Here is a 22,532-nt window from a genome sequence, read left to right as displayed (position 1 = left end):
ACTGCCCCAGCTTCATCCCCTCACATGCACAATCTCACTACAGGCTTCATCATGGCGCCATTCCTGCGCATCTCCTTCAATTCCTACGAGCTGGGCTCCCTGCAGGCTGAGGACGAAGGAAGCCAGCCTTTCTGTGCTGTGAAGATGAAGGAGGCACTCACCACAGGTAGGGTCGGAAGAGTCCCTAGCGGGGCCCGGGGCTTACCTTCTTCCCTAGATCCTTCTTGCCTTCCTGAACTACCCAGCTGAAGATGCAAGAAGACAGAAGCCACCCAGTGCCCGATACACCACAGGGGTTAAACTGAACCCCCACATCTTGAATTTCACCCTACCATGATTTTCACATGGCTGCCTGGGCCCAGCCCTGTGCTGGACACTAAGGCTATTGAAGTACTCCAGGGCTGACTCAGCCTGGTCCTCTCCCTTAGAAAGGAGAGTTAAACAGGTCACAGGAGATGAGTCCTGTGCTCAGGGAGCCTAGGGAAGACCCTGTCCCAGCCTAGAGTCAGGGTGCCTTACTGGAGGAGGAACCCTTCGCTCTCCTCTCGTCTGTCCCCTGATGGCTACTGCCTGCACACCTGTGAGGTTTTGACTGAGCTGCCCCCTCCTCCAGGAAGTCTTCTCTGAATGTTAGGGTCAGGCCACTTGATTGCCGAAGGTTCAGAGCCCTTCAATCCCATCATAGCTGTGACTTAGTGGATAACTGAGGAATGCAGGGGTTCATGTCTCTGTCTGGGACTTGAGTCAGGGCTGGGCCATGTTCCTTGCCACCAGGCCATGACTAGCATGTGGCAGCTCTTACATGTGATCACTGGGTGAATGCAGACAGAAAGGGAAGTTGAAATGGAGCTGGAGCAGAAGGGTTACAGGGAGGGAACAGCAGATCAAAGGACTTTAGGTGGGACCTGCCAGAGTACCCTAAGGCACTAGAGGCTGCTGGGTGTTCAGTACGAAGCTGAAGAGTCATAGCACATCCTCAGGGCTGGAGAGAAAGTAGACTGTGTGGAATTGAGGGGTAAGGAGGTCCAGGGAAGCCGGGACTAGTCCCAGTCTGACTTCTCTTCCTGGCCCTGTCTCAGATCGAGGGAAGACACTGGTACAGAAGAAGCCCACCATGTATCCTGAGTGGAAGACAACATTTGACGCCCACATCTATGAAGGCCGTGTCATCCAGATTGTGCTGATGCGGGCAGCAGAAGACCCCATGTCTGAGGTGACTGTGGGTGTGTCAGTACTGGCTGAGCGCTGCAAGAAGAACAACGGCAAGGCTGAGTTCTGGGTGAGAGGCTTGTGACCCAGCGTCTTACACATGCATGGATGCTAGTAGCTCACTCTGTAGCTGCTGTGACCTGAGCTTGTATCCTGGCTCCAATTTACCAGGTCCTCGGCCCCTCTGAGCCTCTCTTTCTACTTCCATCAGGAGTAAAAACATCTTACTTCAAGGTCCCTGTCAGATAAATTGAGCACCAATGTCCAGTGCTTAGGGCAAGCCAGTTGTGGTTTCCTAGGTTTGTAATCCTATGGACTTGGGAAGCTGAAGCAGGATGGTTACAAGTTCAAGGCCTGCTGGGTAACTTAATGTGAACCTGTCTCAAAATTTGAAAATGTAAAGTTGGAGTTGGGGTGTAGCTCAGTAACAGCTTGTCTAGCGTCTCTTCAGCACCACAGAGTATGGAGACGCTGCAGTCTGACACCATGTAGATCCTGAAGGAAGTTATTGTAGCTAACTCTCCCCACTGGTTAATGTTGAAAAGGTGGGGTATGCATTGTGAAGTGCTGTGCTCCTACCCCAGTACCAGCCGCCCTTCTCAGAGGCACCTGTTGTTCCTATTTTGGGGAGTATGCTGGCGATATTACAGATCTAGCCAGGCATGGAACCAACATCATGATATTTAGCAGAAAAAAGGTAAGAGAAGGAACCTGGCAGTCTGCCCACTCACCTGCAGAAACTAGGACTGCACATGCCTGGGACCACGTGCATCTGTGGTGATATTCTTGGTGGCACATGCCTGGGGCCAGGTGCATCTGTGGTAGTGTTCTTGTTGGCAGCAGAATGCCAGAGCCAATACAATCCTGTGATCTTCTGCAGCCAAAATGTCTTTCTAAAAAGGCTCAGTGACCATTAGAAGCACTGGTCAGCTTCAGTGAGGAGTGAAGGCGCCTAGGTAGAAGAGGGAGTCACATAGGACTGCTCCAACTCTTAGCCAGTTAGGCAGGGATGTGGGAGCCTCCTGGCCAGGTGCTCTCCCCAAGGAAATATTACTAGGTCTAGGACCTGAGGGAGGCTTGGGCCTATTCCTCTCAGGACTGTCTGGACTAGTGAAGAACCTGTCTCAGAGAGCACATATCACTATGCGTGTATCAGGCATAGTGGTGTGGTGTCTGCATGTGCATATGGGGGTAGGGTGGGGAGTTCCCCTGCACACTGTTCCTGGACCATGTGGCTTAGCAGGGTGTGGGCTGGATCCTTTCACTTCCCCAAATGTAATAATACCCTGGGTGCAATGTGGGGCGGGGCTTGGGCGGGGCCCTGCCCACCCTGGACAGGCTGGGGTCTGGCCAGGCTCTAGGGCCCCCCTTGGCCTTGAGGGAGACCAATGGGGCGGGTTCTGAGCCTCACCTGGGCCAGGCCCGCCCTCACTGACTTGACATCCCCCTCCCACCCCTGCAGCTGGATCTGCAGCCTCAGGCCAAGGTGCTGATGTGTGTGCAGTATTTCCTGGAGGATGGGGGTAAGACCCCCAACTGGGCAGGGGCAAGCTCATTTGCCAGGTCAGAGGCAGAGCTGGAAGTAATGCCTAAGGAAACAACTCCCATGGGGATATGTTGGGGCCACCTTGGGAGGGACTGAAGGTGGGGCTGACCTTAAGGGACTGGGGCTGACTTCACTGTATGGCTCGCAGATTGCAAACAGTCTATGCGTAGTGAGGAGGAGGCCAAGTTTCCAACCATGAACCGCCGTGGAGCCATTAAACAGGCCAAGATCCACTACATCAAGAACCATGAGTTCATCGCTACCTTCTTTGGGCAGCCCACCTTCTGTTCTGTGTGCAAAGAGTTTGTCTGGTGAGGGCTGGTAAGCCCTGGGGGAGGGGGTGGCACAGGAGAGAAGGGACTAAACGGGAGCGTCTTCACTCACTCTGCTGGGGCTTTGCCTTTCAGGGGCCTCAACAAGCAAGGCTACAAATGCAGGCGTAAGTCTTTCCTCTGTTTGTGCATATGTATATGTTGACGCATGCCACCGTTTGTGTCCCTGGGTCTGGATAGCAAGTCTGGACAAGAGCCCTGTGTACATGAGTGTGTGTGTTCAAGGCAGTCAGTGCCAGGCTGGCTTGCTGCAGCTGGTCAGAGCCAGTTCTGTACATTCCTTCCCAACTCTGTGCAGGTTCTCAGGTTGTTGCCCCAAATCAGCTGTTGTAGAGATTTACACGGAAACCAGCCACTGACTAGGCACGGACACACACAAGATTTCTGCCCCCGGGGTGGGTGTGAGATCTTCACTAGCCCTCCCCTGACTTCGTGTGCTTGTCGTGGATGCACGTGTGTGATGCATAGGTGTGAGCACGCGCACTCATTTCACCGTGACACGAAGTCTGTAGTAGCCTCTGCAGACTGCAGGTGTGAGCAAGCACAGGCCGCTCTACCAACTGCACAGGCTTGGTCAAGTTTCTCAGCACTGGTCAGGTGTCTCTGTTCCCTTCTCCGTGAACTCTAGATAATAGATTCAAATGTGAAAACCCACTGGGTAACATGTAAGCCATGTTTTGAGGGCTTGGCAGGTGGTGAGTGTTCAGTAAAAGAAGTCTGTTGTCGTGGTTACCCTAGCGCTGTACAGATGTACAGGTGTCTTTGTATGGGGGTGTGTCATGTGTACCTGTGAAAGAGCTCAGCAGCTGTTTGCTAACCTGGGATAAAGAAATGGGAAAGAGGGGTTCTCCTTCATATACAACCTCACTTCTACCCACCGCCCTCACACATACACACGCACATGCACACGCGCCTCACTACTGAGAGTCCTGAGCCTTCTCTAATTTTTACAACCCTTTAGACTGGCCCATCTCTTGCCCATGCTTTTCAGGCTGCTCTGGAAAGGCTGGGTGGGGGGAGGCAGGGAGGAATAAAGCCCTGGGCTGAGGCCTGTGTAGGGTGAGGCCTGTGTAGGGTGAGGGTGTGGGCGGCCAGTGAGAAGGCTGGCTTTGTGCAGAGGGCTGGAGTTGGCCAGCAGTGCCAGCTCAGACTCTGCCTCTCTTGGTGCCTCCCCCACCCCATCCTGGGCCTGTGCCCCTTCAAGAATGCAATGCTGCCATCCACAAGAAATGCATCGACAAGATTATCGGCCGCTGCACTGGCACTGCTACCAATAGCCGGGACACCATCGTGAGCTGGGCCCAGGGCGTGGGGGTGGGGGAGCTGGGGATTGTCAGATGGGAGGGCTGTGGGTACCCTAGACTCTCTGTGGGGCTCACCCTCTTTGCTCATTTTCTTTCGCCTTTCCTTGCATCTTGCCTGGGCTCCTTGGGCCTTTGGGTTTCCTAGATCTTGGTGGAACCCTGTTATGCATGTGGCAACCCACAGTTTTGGAGAACTGCCACGTGACCCCTGACCTGCAATACCCTTCCCCTCCAGTTTCAGAAAGAACGCTTCAACATTGACATGCCTCACCGATTCAAGGTTTATAACTACATGAGCCCCACCTTCTGTGACCACTGTGGCAGTTTGCTCTGGGGACTGGTGAAGCAGGGATTAAAGTGTGAAGGTGTGTGCTACCCAGATCCCAGGGGCCCCCAAACCTAAGCCCCGGTACCCACCATGCCTGATACTTCTTACACTGGCCCTAAAGGCAAAGGACGCTTATCTGTACCTTTCATTTGGGGGACCCTTCTTACCGGCCTTCTTGGCTACTAGGAGACCATAAGTCTCCAAGCTATATCCCCAGTGCACAGCGCGCATCACTGAGGAGAGTGACTGGAAGTCCTCAACCAAGGCTTGCCATGTACCATCAGGCCCTGCCTCCCCTTATCCCAGGCTTCCCTTCAGGAAAATCTCAAGGCCCTGAGGAAAGCTGCCTCTCTCACTTGTCCCAGATGTTAAAGAGGTTAAAGAGGTTATAATTAGCTGCCTCTCTTTCCCTCTCTCCCTTCCTCTTTCTCCCCCTCCCTCCTTCTCCCCCTCTCCCTTTCTTACCTTCTCTCTCTCTCTTTCCCACCCTTCCTCTTTTTCTTTCTCTCCCTTCTTCCCCCTCCCTCCTACCATCTCTCTCTCTCTCTCTCCCCTCTCTCTGTCCCTCCCTCCCTCTTTCTCTCTCTTTCTTTGACAGGGTCTCACACAGTAGCCAAGGCTGGCCCTTAATTCAGAGCAGTCCTCCTGCCTCAGCCTCCCAGTTGCTGGGATTGTGGGTGTGAGTTACTTCATCCCCCAACTCCTACCCCTCTTCCTACCTTTCCTGTCCATTTCTGAGACCTAACACGGCTGGGCCTGCCTCTGACTCTTACAGATTGTGGCATGAACGTGCACCACAAATGCCGGGAGAAGGTGGCTAACCTGTGTGGTATCAACCAAAAGCTCTTGGCTGAGGCCTTGAACCAAGTGACCCAGGTAGGCAGGACCTGTGGGAGGGACCTAGACATAGGGCAGTGGGAGCAGAGGGTATCAGGGCTTACAGTATGCCTGGGGAGCCCTAAGGTGGGTGAGGCTTCTGGAAGATCATTGATGAATTTAGGCAGCAGAGAGAGGTTATCTTTGTTATCTTGTTATCTTTGGAAATTTCATCATTCAGGCAGTTTGTTACCTGAGGGGAGGCGGGGGCTGCAGAGTTGAGTGTTGGGACATTTTGAAAGGACTGGATCTATGTTACGTGTGTGCCATGCATGGCATGGCATGTATGATATGTATAATGTAGGTGTTGTGCATGTGACAGATGTATGCATGTATGTGTGTGTGTGGTATTTATTGGGTATGTAGTGTGTGTTCCCAGAGTGTAGTAGCTAGGTATGTGTGGTATATAGAGAGAGTGTGTGCTGTGTGCATATGTATGCTGTATGTACATAGTGTATGTAGTATGTTTACATAGTGTGAGTGTTGTGTGTATGCCGTGTGTGTTATGTAAGGGGCGGTATGTGGTATGTGAAGTGTGTGTTATGTATGCATGTCTGTACTGTATGTACATAATATATATGCTATGCGTATGTGTGGTAGTGTGTGAATGCACAGTGTGTGGTGTGTGGTGGGTTATGAGAAAAGGGTTTTCATGGTGTGTGTATATTTACATGTGACTGGAACTTAAGGGATAACACAAAACTTGAGAGTGAAAATCTAGAGCCAGATATGAAGTTAGTGGCCGGCAAGATGTTTCAGTGGGGAAAGGCGTGTTTCCACACAGCTAGCAGCCTAGGTTCCCTCCATAGAACACACAAAATAGCAGAGAAACAAGTCCTACAAGTTGTCTTCTGGTTACCATGAGTGTCCTGTGGCATATACATGTGTGCACATGTATCTGTTCACATGCACACAAATAAATGTAAAAAGAATTCTTAAAAATGAAATTAGACAGTTTATTAAGTGCTTAGGAAGGTATGGTTCAGTTTGCTAACTCTCTGTCTATAATCTGTGCCTTTTAGATCTCAGGGCTTGTGGGAGGGAGAAATGAGATCTGGGAGGCCTGGGCTCTGCCCCTCTGACTCCATTGAAATTGAGGGGATATTGTGCTTGGGGGTCCTCTTTCTGGCCTGAGAGCTCTGACAATGGTCTTCCATTCTTATACCCTTTCCCCAGAAAACTTCCCGGAAGCTGGACACCACAGAGACTGTCGGAATATACCAGGGATTTGGGAAGAAGACAGAAGTCCCTGCGAATGACTTCCCAGGTGAAGCTGCGTCACATGTCCCTTTAGATCTACCAATCCCCAACAGGGCAAAAGAAAAGGACGGTAGTGAGACCTGGGAGAAGGTACTGAGCTCTTTCTCTCCAAGGCTCCTTCCTTCCCCAGCCTACCCTTGGGACTCCAGTAAGTCCTCTCTGTCTGTGAGTCCTGGAAGGAGGCACCACCTGTCAGCACTCAGCCATTGTTCTCCCCTCCGAGGCTCCTTACCCAACCTACTCCTGCCCCCTGGGAAGGGAGTAGACCTTAGTGTCTCTCTCTCTCTCTCTCTCTCTCTCTCTCTCTCTCTCTCTCTCTCTCTCAGCAGACAAGAACGGGACCTATGGCAAGATCTGGGAAGGGAGCACCCAGTGCAGACTTGAGAACTTCACCTTCCTGAAAGTCCTTGGCAAAGGCAGCTTTGGCAAGGTGAGGGTGGCCTGAGGACCAGGGCTCAGGGGTTTCCTGTTAAGCACTGGAGGCTGGGTGCTGGTAACATCCAGGGCCTTTGCTCAGCATCCTTCCTCTTGGTAGGTACTGCTTGCAGAGCTGAAGGGCAAAGACAGGTACTTTGCAATCAAGTGCCTGAAGAAGGATGTGGTGTTGATCGACGATGACGTAGAGTGCACCATGGTGGAAAAGCGGGTGCTGGCGCTCGCCTGGGAGAATCCCTTTCTCACCCACCTCATCTGTACCTTCCAGACCAAGGTTCCTGGCTTTCTTCTTTCATCACCTATGCTTTAACCCTGTCATCCTCCCTGCAGTGGGGCTGTGTCTGTTCCAGTTACACTTCCCAGTTGTCACCCTCAGCCCAAATCCTGTGCTCTCTGCTTCCAGTTGGGGCTCCATGATCCTTTGCAAGGGTGTCTCCTACTTGTCCCTTTACTCCCACTTACTCCCTGCCCTACTCCAGGAACACCTGTTCTTCGTGATGGAGTTCCTCAATGGGGGTGATCTGATGTACCACATTCAGGACAAAGGCCGCTTCGAACTCTACCGGGCTATGTATGTGAGGGCCCTATGTGAGGGGAGGGACTTTAGCTGAGTGTCCTGGCAGACTGTCCTTCATTCTTTCTCTCCCCGTTCTCAGCCCCCAGAAAAGCTTGAGTCAGGATAGAGCTAGCACTGGGGAGACTGGGGACATCATGTGGGTAACAAGGTCTGGTTATAGGACCGGGACAGGTACTCTAGGTCCTGTCATCTCTTCAGCCTCAGCCAGACAGCAGAATGGACAGTGCCCTGCACAACATTGAACCCTAGACTACAGTAGTGATGCTGTCAAGCCTTTCTATACCCCTAACTAAATGGCATGTGTTTGCACATCTGTGTCAACAGAAACCCCTCCTACAACAGAGCATTAGCTCATTAAGCTTTTAGTGCAAACTTTACTGCCTGGGCTTTCCCCACTTACCTGATTAAAAAATAGGCTTGGTTGGGTCCATGGTGTTGGTACAGTTACTTTTAGCATTTCCTGCCCTGGGATGGGGTGATGGGACTGATGGGCAAAATCCTGGAATACAATCTCTTGCTCAGGTTTTATGCAGCTGAAATCATCTGTGGACTGCAGTTTCTACATAGCAAAGGCATCATTTACAGGTATTGTTGGTACCAGGGCCATGGGGACTTCTGGGAAGGGTGGTGCCTGACCTGATGACAGGCCCAGCATGGATGAGAGTGTCTTTGGCTGAGTGCTTGCCTAACCTGACTCAGTGCAGGAAGTTTTCTGCCCCTTCGGCTGAGGCTGGTGCAGCTCCTGGGGCTAGAAAGTCACTGACCTTACTTAGTGCTGCTGGAAAGGGAGCAGCGTGGGCAGATACAGTGTCTCTCTACTTCAGTGAGCTCATCCTTCTCACTCCAAAGACCCCAGCTGGGCAATCTAAGATTTCACCAATACGAACTGGTTCCTTACGTCTTTATCCAGTACAGTGGGCTCCACCCTATGGCGGAATGCCATATGCTCACCCAAAGGGCTGAGACTATATTCTGTGTATCTCGATGTGGGATTATACTAAACCGTTTATCAGGCAGACACTAACATGTGGGCCAAGTTGTGGCTTTACACCTCTGTAATCCCAGCACTTGGGAGGCAGAGGCAGGCAGATCTCTGAGTTTGAGGTCAGCCTGGGCTATGTAGGACATCCAGGGCTGCATATTGAGACCCTGTGTTCCAATTTTCTGAGGTGGGAATAAGGAGCTAGAGAGATGGCTTAGGAGTTCAGAGCACCTGCTGTTTTGCAGGGTTGGGTTCTTAACATCCATGTTCAGTGGCTCACAATAGCTTGTAGCTCCAGCTCCAGGGATCTGACACTTTCTTCTGGCCTCTGTGGGCACCTGCACTCATGTGCACTTACCCACACACAAACACACATACATATGTATAAATTAAAAAAAATAATAAAGTTAAAAATAGGTGAGAGTTGAGCATGGTGGCACATGTCTTTAATCTCAGCACTCTGGAAAGGAGAGTCAGGCAGATCTCTTGAGTTGGAGGCCAGCCTGGTCTACATAGTGAACTCCAGGACAGCCAAGTCTATGTAGAGACCCTGTCTCTCAAAAGAAAAAAAAAGTGGATGTGAGGTGCATATTCTGATTTGCTTGTCCACGCCTAGAATCGCTAGGCTCTCTGGTGGTTGGCGTTAGTAGAGATGAGCCTCGTACTCTTTGTACATATTGTCACTTGTTCCCACGCCCGCGAGTTATCTGTTCAAATGACTAATGAGGGAAATAAACATGGCTCCTGCCCTTGTTGAGTCAGACAAACCTGAGTTGGATAGAAAGGGGTGGTATATATCTGCCAGCCAGTTAAGTCACAAGGGACAGTGATGTCGTTGCTCTGACTGCAGTCAGGGCTTCAAGGAGTAGGGTACTGTGTGTCACACTTAGCACAGTGGGTGGCTGCCAGAGGCATCTGCTTAGCTCCTGAGATCCCCTTTCTCCTCCGTGTTCTCTCGTGCTCTGAGGAGAAGTGGTGGACTTGCAGGGCTAAATCCCACGTGTGGCAGCAGTGTCAGGGAGGATTAGAACTTGTGCCTAGGGATAATCTGTCCTTTCCTCTCCTCAGGGACCTCAAGCTGGACAACGTGATGCTAGACAAGGATGGCCACATCAAGATTGCTGATTTTGGGATGTGCAAAGAGAATATATTTGGGGAGAACCGGGCCAGCACATTCTGCGGCACTCCTGACTACATCGCCCCTGAGGTAAGATGTCTCTTACTCAGCTATTCATTTGGCCTTGGTGGGGTAGAGCCAGAGAGGCTCCCTGAAGAAAGCTGGTACCCTATTCTGACCACTGTTGCCCCCAGATCCTACAGGGCCTGAAGTACTCTTTCTCCGTGGACTGGTGGTCTTTTGGGGTCCTCCTCTATGAGATGCTTATCGGCCAGTCCCCCTTCCATGGTGATGACGAGGATGAGCTCTTCGAGTCCATCCGAACGGACACACCACACTATCCTCGTTGGATCACCAAGGAATCCAAAGACATCATGGAGAAGGTGAGGCCTGGCTGATACATGCCTTTGGGCTTTCAGGAGGACCTGTCTCTGGAATGGGGGCTCCCTGAGGCTCCATGCCTGTCGTATCCCAAGCCTTGCTCTGTCCCTATTCCCAGGCAGTCCCTTTTGAGTCCCCTGCCTGGAATCAGCAGGGTGTGGTGACTAAGGACTTAGAGTCAGGAGACAGACAGGCCCGAGGGCAAGTCCTGGCTGTCTGTAACTAGCTGGTGACTGTGGGTGGGTCACTTTACCTCTCTCTCCTTATCTTCAAACTGCCTCAGATTTGCTAGAAGTACATAGAAACCCCTAACACTTAGCACCTAGGCAGATGGTGAGTATCAGTAAAACATACAGCTTAACCCTCAGCCCCAGAGTTCCCTGGGCTAAGCCTGTCTAGTCTTGAAGCCATTGGGCTGTTAGCAGTTTGCAGAGCTCCAGTTTCCCATGGCCTTGAGTCTTGACCAAGGCCCCTGTGGATTTCAGCTATTCGAGAGAGACCCTGTCAAGAGGCTGGGAGTAACAGGGAACATCAGGAGTCACCCCTTTTTCAAGACTATCAACTGGTCCCTGCTGGAGAATCGGAAGGTGGAGCCACCCTTTAAGCCCAAAGTGGTATGTTACCCCACCTCTGCACCAGGCCTGGTCCTTCCCTTGCTCTGCCCCTTGCCCTGCACCATCCCCACACACCCTACTTTCCTTCCAGCATGCCTGCTTCCTGATCACTCCTGGCATGCTGTGTACCACAGCCTCTACTCTTGCATCCTCACAATCTCAGCCCAGTAGTCATTCAGTAGACATTTGGAAGTATAGACTCAGGATCTTGAGCTGGGGAATATAGCTCAATGGCAGAGCACTTAACCTAGCTACAGGGTCTAGGTTTGATCCTCAGCACCACCAAATAAGAAGCAGCAGAAACAGAAAGAGGCAGCAGGAATGATGGAGCACACCACTAATCACAGTACTTGGGAGGCAGAAGCAGGACAGTAGCCACAAGTTTGAGGTCAGCCTGGTCTTCAAAGTGAGTCCTCAGCTGGCCAGGGCTACATAGTGGGACTCTGTTTCAAAGCAAGAATAAAAGATGTCATGTACCTGTAACCCCAGTAGTGGGGGCAGCGAGGTACCTGATGCTGAGGTAGGAGAGTATTGTAAATCTAGGTCAGCCAGGGCTACATAGCAAGATCTTGTCTAAGACAGACAGACAGACAGACAGGACCTGACTATGTTGCTCAGACTGACTCAGACCTTCTGGACTTGTTATCCTCCTACATACCACCATGACTGCTATCAGCCATTTCTCATAATTAAATCCTTTAGTACCCTGTGTTCCCAGAGCTGTATTTTGGACACCAGAGTTAGGGCTTCAGTTCCATCCTCCTTCCGTCTATTCATCAATCACAAATACTGGACATGCTGAGTCCTCGTTGGGTGCAGAGAACTGTGCTAGGCTTTGGCAGGATGAGAAAAAGTCCTGAACCCCAAGGAGCCCAGACAAGATGCCTGCACACTGACGACATTCCATGATAGAAAGCAGCAGTATGGGAGATGTCACAAGGCACACAGTATGGGAGATGTCACGGGGCACACATTACGGGTTGCTTCCTGGAGGGAACAGCAGTAAGAACTGAGAATGCAAGAACCAGAGTGGTCTGTGAGGATGCTTTGGAAGAACTGGTATATGGGAGCAGGGCTCAGCTGTCAGACAGGTAGAGGGCATCCCAGGTAGTGAGTTGGTTTGTATCAAGGCCTCATTCTCAGCAGTCACTGGGACTGGCTGAGATGAGTAGATCATGTCACTGGGAAGCTGGAACCTGCTGGGTGTGTACATAAGTGCACTATAACCCTAATGCTTAGTGGGATACAGGAGGTTCTCAACTTCAAGCCCAGGCTTCACAGCATGATCCTGTCTTTAAAAGAGAAGTTAGGACACAGTGTCCCTTTTGTGGTCATAGCTCCTTCTCTGGCTGCCTTTTCTCTCACTTGCTTTTTGTCCTCTGTCGGGACATACTGTTCCCACTGGGCAGTCTCTGTGACATGCTCCACATTTGTGCTTTGAGACAGCAGAGCACTTCCCCTGTGGATCTCCTAGTCAGAGGCTCCCTGACCAGGGTGACAAGCTGGCCCAGCTCTGAGAGCAGCACGTGGCTCTTGCTCCAGAGAGGTTTCTTTCTCTACACAGTAGGCATGTGTGGTTATGAACAGCCTCTGCCTCTAGGGGCAGGGCAGGTATGTGAGCAGGGCAGTGGGCTCTCAGCCCTAAAAGTGGACCTGACAGGAAGTGAGCCCAGGGCCTCTGGTGTAGCTGTAGCTCATGGCAGAGTACTCACCTAACAGGTCGGTGTCCTCCCCAAATAAAGGTAAAAACAAAAGACCAAATCCAGGCGTGGTAGGACATAGCTATAATCCGAGCCCTTGGGAGGTAGAGGCAGGATTCAGGGCCAGCCTCAGTTTCATGAGACTGTCTTTTTTTTTTTTTTTTTTTTTTTTTTTTTTTTTTTGGGGGGGGGGGGGTTGGTTTTTTGGTTTTTTCGAGACAGGGTTTCTCTGTGTAGTCCTGGCTGTCCTGGAACTCACTCTGTAGACCAGGCTGGCCTCGAACTCAGAAATCCACTTGCCTCTGCCTCCCAAGTGCTGGGATTAAAGGCGTGCGCCACCACCGCCCGGCGAGACTGTCATGAAAGAGCAAAAACAAGACCAAAAACCATATTCCAATCTTTCACCCATCAAATCTCTGGCCACAGAGTGAGGCCTGGTGTCTCTGAGCCTGTTTTTCTGCAAATGGAGTAGTAGCGATTATCTCTGGGATTGTGGCGTATGGTGAGAAGGAAAAAAGACGTGCTCTTTCTCCTCTAATCCACCAGTCTTCAAAAGAAGCCAGAAATCTGAATTTCCATGTTAAGAAATATTACTTTAGAGTCTAGCAAAACCCAGCCCTGAGGGCTGGGCATGCAGCTCGATTGTAGAGCACTTCACACACACAAGCCTCCTGGTTGGATTCCTAGCAGTTCACCCAACAAACCATGCTAGCACAAATGCTGTGCCTTCTAGCTCAAATCGGCCCAAAGGTCACTGGAAACCTGTCACCATCTTATCCAGTTCTCGGGGGGCAGTGAATTAGGAACTTTTCTTATAAACAACCTGAGAATAAATATTTAGAGGTTTGCAGCCCCGTGCTCAGTGCAGCTCCTTGTTCAGCAGATGAGCGTGGTTGTGTAGTCATGAAACTTGATTTGTGGGCACAGACAACATTTGCATTTGACTTCATGTTCATATCCCATTGGATAGTCTTTGTGTTTTTTCCTCTAACCATTTAAAATCATAGAGGCTAGAGCTGTGAGTGGCGGTGCTTAGCGGTTCTAGTGTTTGGGAGGCTGAGGCAGGAGGATTATGAATTTGTAGACAGCCTGGTCTACATGAGACTTTGTTTCAAAAATACCAAAACTGAAGCCAACTAACCAAAAATAGCAAAAGCTTTTGTTAGCTTATAGGCCTCTATGAAGAGCATAGCAGGAGCCTTGTGGCCACAGCCGGAAGTTCACTGGCCCTGTTCTGGAGGATGTCCCTGTCCTTACTTACCCTGCTCCCTGCCTGCCTTCCTCATCCCTTGGGGAAATATCATTCTCCTGTGATGAGACTGTCCCTGGGTTACCAGTGACATCCTCTTTCCCAACTGAGGTGACTGCCCTGGCTTGTCCCGACAAGGGCCCCAGAAGCCTGGGTACCTGCCAGACCTTGGAGACACCCCTTCAGTCACTCTTAATCGCTGCTGCCTTTTACTCACAGAAATCCCCTTCAGACTACAGCAACTTTGACCCAGAGTTCCTGAATGAGAAAGCCCAACTTTCCTTCAGTGACAAGAACCTCATCGACTCTATGGACCAGACAGCCTTCCGTGGCTTCTCCTTTGTGAATCCCAAATTTGAGCAGGAGCTTCTTTGAACACCCCGGCAGAGTAGGCCCGCTGCCCTGGTTTGCATCCACACTGCCCATGGAGAATAGTGGGTGACTGGTTGATTTCTGCTGCTGCCCCCTCTTCCTCAGAGAGTCCGGCTCCTGTTGGCTGGACTCACCGTACTTCCTCTGTGAACTGTTTGTGAATTTGCCTTCTCTTTGCCATCAGAGGGAAACTGTAAATCCTGTGTTTCATTACTTGAATGTAGTTATTGAAATATATATTATATATATACACATATATATAATAGGCTGTATATATTGCTCAGTATAGAAAGCACATAGGAGACTGATGATGTGTTGACCTTTTTAAAAAAAAACATGTATATGTGTGTATATGTATATACACACATATACCTATATATGTATGTATGTATGTATGTATGTATATATATATATATATATATGACCAAAAGAAACGAAGAGCACAAGCTGTCTGAACTATGGGTTCTTTTATGTGTGTCTAAATAAACATTGAATGGTACCAGCATGGCTGTGGGGACATTTATGTCCCAGGAAGTTGGTGGCAGGTGTTGCTGCCACTGTTGTCTGCAGTGGCATACCCCTGGGTCTTCATGCAAATGTGTTTGTGTTTAGGGGTTTCCTTTTGCTCCAGGGCCCTGGCACTACAGGAACCACAGATGTCACCCTGGGGTTATGTATGGTTGGAGGTGAGACTGGCTATAATCTGTCTGGGTAGAGAGGGCCAGCCCAGAAGTTCAGAGAGGCAGCAAGCCAGACCTGAAAGTAGGAGCACAGAGGCACAGAGCTGAAAGTGTGTCTCAGTACTAGTGTTTGCTTAATATGCATAAAACCCAGTCCCATCTCCAGCACCGTCACACACATGTACGCATGTATGCACACACATGACGGATATAGTTCTGTTGGTAGAGTATTTGCCTCACATGTATGAGGCCCCATCCCTCAGTGTATAACCCTGATATTTGGAAGGTGGTAACTGGAAGATTAGAAGTTCAGGTTCATTCCCAACCACATGGCAAGTGCTGAGGCCAGCCTGGGCTATATGAAACCCTGTCTTAAAAATAATAATAATTCAAAAAAGATTCAGAGGCTGGCCCTAGATTAGGCAGGAAGATGAAGAAAAAAGAAAAAGATTTTAGGCATAGGATTCAAATCCCAAAGTAGCTAGTCAAAAAGGCCATGCCCCTTGATTGTTTACGCCTCAAAATCCTCATCTGAGAAATGGGGACAAGGCAGAGAGGTGACAGCAGTAACTGCACATCTTTTTGTTGTTTCAGTTTTTGAGACAGGGTCTCTCTGTTGTCTTGGCTGACCTCTAGTTTGCTCTGTAGGCCAGGCTGGCCTCACAGAGGTCCTTCTGCCTCTGCCTTCTGAGAGCTGGGATAAAAGGTGCATGTCACCACACCTGCCTGAAACTACACATCTTTTTATTGTTCATCTTCATTCTTGAGACAGGGGTCAGCATCTAAGTTCTAAAATTATTCCACAGGAGTCCTTGCCTGCCTGGAGAAGGGAGAGAAAATGCTTAGTGCCTAGATGGTGTGTTCCAGTATGCTGACCAAACTGACTGCACAGTCAAGGAGTCTAGCTATAAGACATAGCACCTAGCAGCTGCCTGCCAGCCAGCATGGCCGTGGTATACAGGGGCTCCCTGACTGGGTTCTCTTCACCGCTTCCATGCCTCCCATTTTGTAAGCTTCCAGTTTGTCCCTGCTTCCCTCAGTCTGCTCCTGCCTGCAACCTAGGGCACAGTTCTCAGACAGGGCCCTCCCTTGGGCCCCTCTGGTCCAGCCCCTGGGGCCCAGCTGGCTCTTTGTCCTGGAGGTGGATGAGGCGGTCCCAGCTCCTGATTGGCTGATCCAGTAGCCATGCTACTGACTGCCAGCAGTTCATTCTTTTGGGCTGAGGTACAAATTTCCACAGCCTGAGAAGGCAAGATGGACTGGAACTGGCTAAGGAAGAGGGTTATAGAGATGGGAATGTAATTCTGTCCCCTCCCCATCCCCCGGAAACACTGCTGTCTCCCACTGTACCTGTTCTGGGCAAGCCTGGACACTGGAAGCAGTGACATTGATCCTCACAGACAATGTGACATGTTGACACTGGAAAGGAGGTGCCTAGGGTCCCAGAGTCCTGCTTCTGCTACATGCAAAGGTCTCCAGCACCTCCATGAGGCCATGGCAATGGTTATAGCACAGAAGTATTGGTGCTCACATTTGGGGCTTCTCACCATCCTGCCTCTCTAAGCGGGGCCTGGTGCACAGCTTTACATGCAAAGATGGGTTTCCTCCCCTGTAGAAGGGAGGGTTAAGTGGTTTCTCAGCTTCAGGCAGTAAGGAGTGGTGAGAACACAGTATCTAGAAGAGAAGCCAAAGGTTTGAGTTTCACTACACAGCCACACACTGCCTCAGTTCCTTATCAGTCTGTCTCTGCCTGTAGAATGGAACCACTAATTCGCTGCCTTGGGGAACAGCTGGTTTGGGGAAAGCTCATACACAGCCAGTGGCTGATGCCTGTGGGACCTGCCTCAGGAAGCCCTCATTTGCTGTGGGAAGCAGATCTCAGGGATACTGCCTCTGCCTGAATGCCTGGAAGGACATATGTCTGTCTCTAGACCTGTTCCCAGCTTTTGAGTAGGTGCCAGGCCTGGCCCATTGGCCAGGAAATACCTCTTGTGTTAGGCTCAAAGCCACTTTCCCTAGTATCCAAGGGTCTAGAAGCAGGCAGATTGCCCTTGCCAAGTGGATATACAAGTGGCAGGAAGCCCAGCCCTTCGTTGTAAAGAACAGAGCAAGCAGCCCACTCAGTACAGGACAGAGCAATGCAGATACTCGGGAGCCTGGGAGTAGAAACACAGGCTCTGCAGTCAAAATGCCCTGGTTTTAAATGCTGTATGTCCTAGTAACCTCAGCAAGTGACTCAATCTCCCAGAACCCTAGTTTCACTTCCTCATTGGAAGACGGGCCTGACCGTGATATTGCTGTTAGCTATGATGACACAATTGTGTTTATATGTATTACATAGACTTGGCTTAGTAAACAGCAAAGCAGCAGGCACTGTGACCCCGCCCCTTAGGGGGAGGAAACACGTTCTACCCCACACTGGACGACTGCAGGTAGGCAATTAATACCTATCTGTATCTACTCAGCCACTCAATGTTCCCCCTTCAGGCAGAGGTACTCAAGAACCTCATGACCAGACTTGCCAGAATGCCTGCTTCTGCATATGTTAACTGAAGGAGACAGGAAGTGAGCAGAAGCCTGGGCATTCGGGGAGCTGACGGGTGCAGGGCCAAGAGTTTTACAAAAAGATCAGTAGTGGTTTGGTGGGATTCCACTTTATTGCTTCCACACGCCTGCTTTAAAGTGTATTTTTATTCTTAAGTGTGTGTGTGCACATGTGTGTACATGTGCATGTAAGAGTGGGTATCCTCAGAGGCCAGAGGAATCAGATCCCCTGGTGGCTGGAATTATAGGGAATTGTTAGCTGTAAATGTAATTCTGGGAGTTTTTCTGTGTGACTCCTTGTACCCAAGTAAATGACACAGAGACCTTATATTTATTAATAAGCTGTAAGCACTAAGCTGGGCAGGTTCTGAGCTATCCTAACCCAGCTGTGCTGGCCTGGATTACTTCCCAGCCATGTGCCCATTACTTGCCTCTGAGTCTTGCCTTGGCTTGCTCTGGTCCATGTGTGTCCTCATGGCTGCTCTCTCATGGAGACCTCATAGCAAATTCTCCTGTTCCTCGTCTTTCTTCCTCTCTGTCTCTCTCTGTGTCTCTCTGTCTCTCTTCTTGGGACTCCCTGACTGGGATTGGAATTCCCCCCCGCCCCCCGTTTTTGTCTCCTTCCCAGCTATTGGTTGATCAGCACTTTATTAGAAAACAATCTTTACACATCATTGAGACAGGAGACACTCCAATAATCATGACACTGCCAATGTCCAGATTACAACCAGACACAGAAATCAGCATTTAAAATACAGTGCACAATACCATCCCCTAACATGAGCCACTTTGGATGATGGGAGCCAAACTCAGGTCCTCTGGAAGAGTAGTACGTGCTCTTAACCATTGAGCTACTTCTCAAAGCCCAGATGTGCCTGCTTCTGAGGGCACTGGCATGTGGGGGTACAGGGCAGAGCTACAGAAAAGAAAGATGCATGAGTGAGCGGATGAATGTGTAGATGGGTGGATGGATAGAAGGACCAGCTAGACTTTAGCTGTCTGATAGGCTGCCTGGAATTCGGCAGTGCATACCGATAAGAGGTATATGTCTTTCATACCAAGTTCTTAGCAGGGGTCTCAGTCCTGGCTGAGCCCTGGAACCCAATGCTCAGGTTAGCCAGATCTAATTACAGTGTCATCTTGGAGGAGGCCCAGACATCTTTTGAAAGCTCTCCTGATGTTTGTGTGCATAGAGAACAAGTTAGGCGGGGTGGGAATCTGCATATTGCCCAGTGAAGCTAGGAAAAGTTGCTCAGAAAAGCCACTCCTTGGAAATCAAGTCACTTGTCAGCATTGCCAGCCCAGCCCATTGTGTGGAGGAGGCTTGACTCCTGAGCCTCTGGAGCACTGTTGTCTAAGACAACAGAAAAACTGAGGGGTCTGGGGGGTGGCCACTTAGGGCAGCATTGCCCACTGCCTGGCTGGGCTACATCGCCCCCTGGTGGACACCATCTAGCAGGCACTGCCGAGACTGACTGCAGTCAGTCTTCATACCAGGAACTGTGCTGAACACTTCCTCACTTTAAACATTCTCTGGCTGCTGGAGACCCAGAGACACATAGGCAATAACTCTTCTTGCATAAACAGTTATCTGTTTTGTCTCAGAGGATGGTGTCCATCCTAAAGTGGTGGCCATAGTTCTTCATTAATATATATACAACTGATGCAAGTTGGAGGTCCACATTTTCAGTAGGTTCTAATAGCTATTCCCATAAGGCTGTACTCAGAATCGGCCAGGGTGGGTGAGCTCCACACTTCCCGTGGCTGCCCTCGGCCTCACTTCTGCAGGACTTAACTTTCAGCTCTCCCGGGCACCTGCTTCCACTTTGGAACCATCAAAGCTGGACAGGGCCTCTGTACCCCTCCTGACCCCTGACTGAGCGTAGCAGATGACCTTGGATGTCTGCCTTTGGGAGGCCAGAGGTTGGGCAGCCGTGTTTGGACTTCTGAATCCTAACTTCCCAACCAGGGTCCTTATATCCCCTTAGGAGGGAGGACAGCACACACAAGATCTAAAAACAAAGAAGGGGACCAAGGACAAAAAAAGGCTTCTGAGGTGGGGAGCCTGGCCCGAGTCATCATGACTCAGATGGCATCAGGCTCCTGAAGTCAGAGGTATTCTCTGAGTCTCATTGGCTGATCTACTTCTGCCCCCCAAAGCTATAGCCTCTGTGATTTCAGTCTTTGAACCTTAATGTCTGTTCCTAAATTGGGCTTTTTAAGTAGGCCTTAGAGGACCCACAGTTTTCTCCCTCTGCCTGTGTTAAATACATACTCAGGAAGCTCTGACATTTGCTTCTCAGCCCACATTAAGCGCTACACAAAGGCCAAGGCCTGTGGGGAAATACTTTCTTCCAGAAGGCCTGTTGGGAGTCGATCTTACTGATTTCACTTGGGATGGTGGACACATGTGCCGTGGGTGGTGTTGGTGTGAGGGCCGTGTGCCTGAGTTATGTTCCTTGGTAGGAGCGGGTGCCTGCTGTGGGCTAGGGGCTTGAGGGGCTGTCACTCGGGGCTGTCACGCAGCAGATGGGAAGAAGTATGCCTGGCATGCACTCTGTGTGGCCCACAAGCTTAGAACAACGACACTATGTCAAGCACTGTTCTTACTGCTTCCCTACATTGTGGCCTGTAATTAATCTTCACAACAGCCTCTAAGGAAGTGGCTGCTGCTGGCTGTCAAGCTCCACACTTCACCAATGAGTCAGCAGAGGGTCTGAAGAGTGGGGGATTTGCCCCGTAGCTTTGGGAGGCTCCTTGGAGTCTGTGAGTCTTGGTCGTGCTTTCTTTGGCAATGAACATAAGCTCACAGGCTTGCTCAATACTAGTCAGGAGGAGAGTGAGAAGATGACCTTCCCTGGTCCACAGACACTCCAAGAAGAGAGAAAAAAGAGCAGGAACTGCGGGGGATAGCTAGGAGGGGCACAGATTGGCTTGGCCCTGGAAAGCCCTTGGAGATTATAGACCCCCAGTGGGTATCTTTGTGGAGTCACCATTTTGTAACTGGAGCCAGAGGGAAAAGAGATGGGTGGGAGTGGGCCAGGTTTGCATGAGAGGGCAGTCACTGAGACATGAGGGAATCTTCAGAAGGGACAGTCAGCTATGTACCCAACATAGTACCTCCTCCTGTAGGTCAGAAGCCTGGCTTCTTCCTGCCTGGCTTCTGCAGGTTCACAGAAAGCACAGGGAGCTTAGCTCACAGTCAGAGGTCAGACAATGTGCCCACATGGCTTTGGGTGAGTGAGAGCTCAGGATGGAGAAATAGAGAGCTTTGTTCACCTGGGCACGGCCCTGCTCTCACCCGGCTCTCTGCCCTTCGTCTGCTCGGAAGGAGACGTGTGGAGGCAGAGATCACCTCCGGTCCTGCCTGGGGCACGAACTGTGACTGGTGATTCAGGTCCAGGCCCCTCAGTAGGCAATGGCCTCCAGCTGGTGTGTGGTAGAGGTTCCCGCCAAGGGTTGGGAGCAGGCTCAGGGGCTGCAGGAGGCCCCAGCATTTTAGACATCTGCTGTCAACAACACAGCAAGGCCTTTTGAAGCCACTTTCTGGACTTGAAAAATCATGGGTTCAAAAATAAGGCAATCAAACACACTGTGTCTCAATATCGAGTCAGAAATAACACAATTCACAAAACAGGCTCTGTTTAGCTTAATCTTCAGTGTCCTGTTTGGAAACAAGGTTTTTATGTTTCAAAAATGTAAAGGCCGTTGTTTTTAAACACTGGCTCAGGTAGACCAATAGCTCAGCCGTAAAGGCCCTGTGGATAATGAGCTCATACTCAACTTCCACCTGACATGTCCAGGAATTAGCACTGCTGATGATCAAACTGTAGAACACAGGCTTAGAGCAGAATCTGGGTCTGCACCTGCCCGTTCCATTCTGAGTGTAAGGTCCTAGCTTCTAGGGCCTAGCAGGTTCCTTGGTGCTATTATTTGGGTCTTAACTAATTTCCAAAGGCTCCTGTGGAGTTTTGTTTGCCTCTTTTTAAAATTATGGGTTTTTTGTTTTTTTTGTTTTTTTTTTTTTTTTTTTTTTTTTGGTTTTTCGAGACAGGGTTTCTCTGTATAGCCCTGGCTGTCCTGGAACTCATTATGTAGACCAGGCTGGCCTCGAACTCAGAAATCTGCCTGCCTCTGCCTCCCAAGTGCTGGGATTAAAGGCGTGCGCCACCACCACCCGGCCATGTTTATTTTTTAATTGCGTGCATGTGTGTATGTACACATGCATGCAAATGTGTCACGGCATGCCTGTGGACATCAGAGTACAACTTAAGGGGGTTGATTCTCCCTCTTTCCACCATGTGGGGTCTAGGGATAGAACTTGAACCATCAGTCTTTGTAGCAAGTACCGTTATCTGTTGAGCCATCTTCCAGGCCCTGTTTCTTTCTTTTTAAAATATATCCCCTCGCGCACGTGTGTGTGTGTGTGTGTGTGTGTGTGTGTGTGTGTGTGTGAGTGTGTGTGTGTGTCTGCAGGTGCCTGTGGAGGCTCCTCTCCAGCTGCAGTTACTGGCAATTGTGAGCTGTCTGATGTGGGTGCTGGGAAGTAAACTCGGGTCCTCTACAAGAATAACAAGCATGGGGCTGGTGAGATGGCTCAGTGGTTAAGAGCACTGACTGCTCTTCCAGAGGTCATGAGTTCAAATCCCAGCAACCACATGGTGGCTCACAACCATCCATAATGAGATCTGATGCCCTCATATGGGTGTCTGAAGACAGCTATAGTGTACTTACACAAAATAAATAAATTCTAAAAAAAAAAAAAAAAAAAAAAAAAAAGAATAACAAGCATGGCAAGTAACAGACACCTCTGAGGTGTCCCTCCAGCTCCTCCTCTTCCTCCTCCCCCTCTTCCTTCTCCTTCTCTTTCTCCTCTTCCTCCTTCTCTTCCGTCTCCTTCTTCTTTGAGACAGTCTTGCCTAGACTGGCCTCAAATTTATAATCCTCTTGACCCAATCTCCCAAATGCTGGGATAACACGTGTATGCACCACCATGCCTAGTTCCAGTGGTCAAGGCTTGGCTCCA

At 50.2% G+C, this 22,532-nt stretch overlaps 1 protein-coding gene across 2 annotated transcripts in view; it reads left to right on the top strand.

Moving 5' to 3' along the window:
- Positions 1-14,781, top strand: part of Prkcd (protein kinase C delta) — a 30,859-nt gene extending 16,078 nt beyond the window's left edge. Inside the window, exons 2-18 of one of the 2 annotated variants that reach the window (XM_034498759.2) lie at positions 44-166; positions 1,080-1,279; positions 2,672-2,732; positions 2,904-3,066; positions 3,163-3,194; positions 4,292-4,377; positions 4,627-4,756; positions 5,495-5,595; positions 6,772-6,862; positions 7,182-7,285; positions 7,391-7,564; positions 7,770-7,861; positions 8,390-8,452; positions 9,918-10,056; positions 10,161-10,349; positions 10,833-10,961; positions 14,130-14,781. In XM_034498759.2, coding sequence (XP_034354650.1) covers positions 52-166; positions 1,080-1,279; positions 2,672-2,732; positions 2,904-3,066; positions 3,163-3,194; positions 4,292-4,377; positions 4,627-4,756; positions 5,495-5,595; positions 6,772-6,862; positions 7,182-7,285; positions 7,391-7,564; positions 7,770-7,861; positions 8,390-8,452; positions 9,918-10,056; positions 10,161-10,349; positions 10,833-10,961; positions 14,130-14,285 — 2,025 coding nt within the window. In that variant the 5' untranslated portion in view covers positions 44-51 and the 3' untranslated portion in view covers positions 14,286-14,781. The remainder of the gene's footprint in view (positions 1-43; positions 167-1,079; positions 1,280-2,671; positions 2,733-2,903; positions 3,067-3,162; positions 3,195-4,291; positions 4,378-4,626; positions 4,757-5,494; positions 5,596-6,771; positions 6,863-7,181; positions 7,286-7,390; positions 7,565-7,769; positions 7,862-8,389; positions 8,453-9,917; positions 10,057-10,160; positions 10,350-10,832; positions 10,962-14,129) is intronic. The other variant, XM_034498760.2, reaches the window with a different exon arrangement.
- The last annotated feature ends 7,751 nt before the right edge of the window (positions 14,782-22,532 follow it).

Source organism: Arvicanthis niloticus, chromosome 3, assembly GCF_011762505.2.
Source record: "Arvicanthis niloticus isolate mArvNil1 chromosome 3, mArvNil1.pat.X, whole genome shotgun sequence".
Classification (NCBI taxonomy): Eukaryota; Metazoa; Chordata; class Mammalia; order Rodentia; family Muridae; genus Arvicanthis; species Arvicanthis niloticus.
Note: the sequence above shows the minus strand (reverse complement) of the source record. Positions and strands in the feature narration are given on the sequence as shown.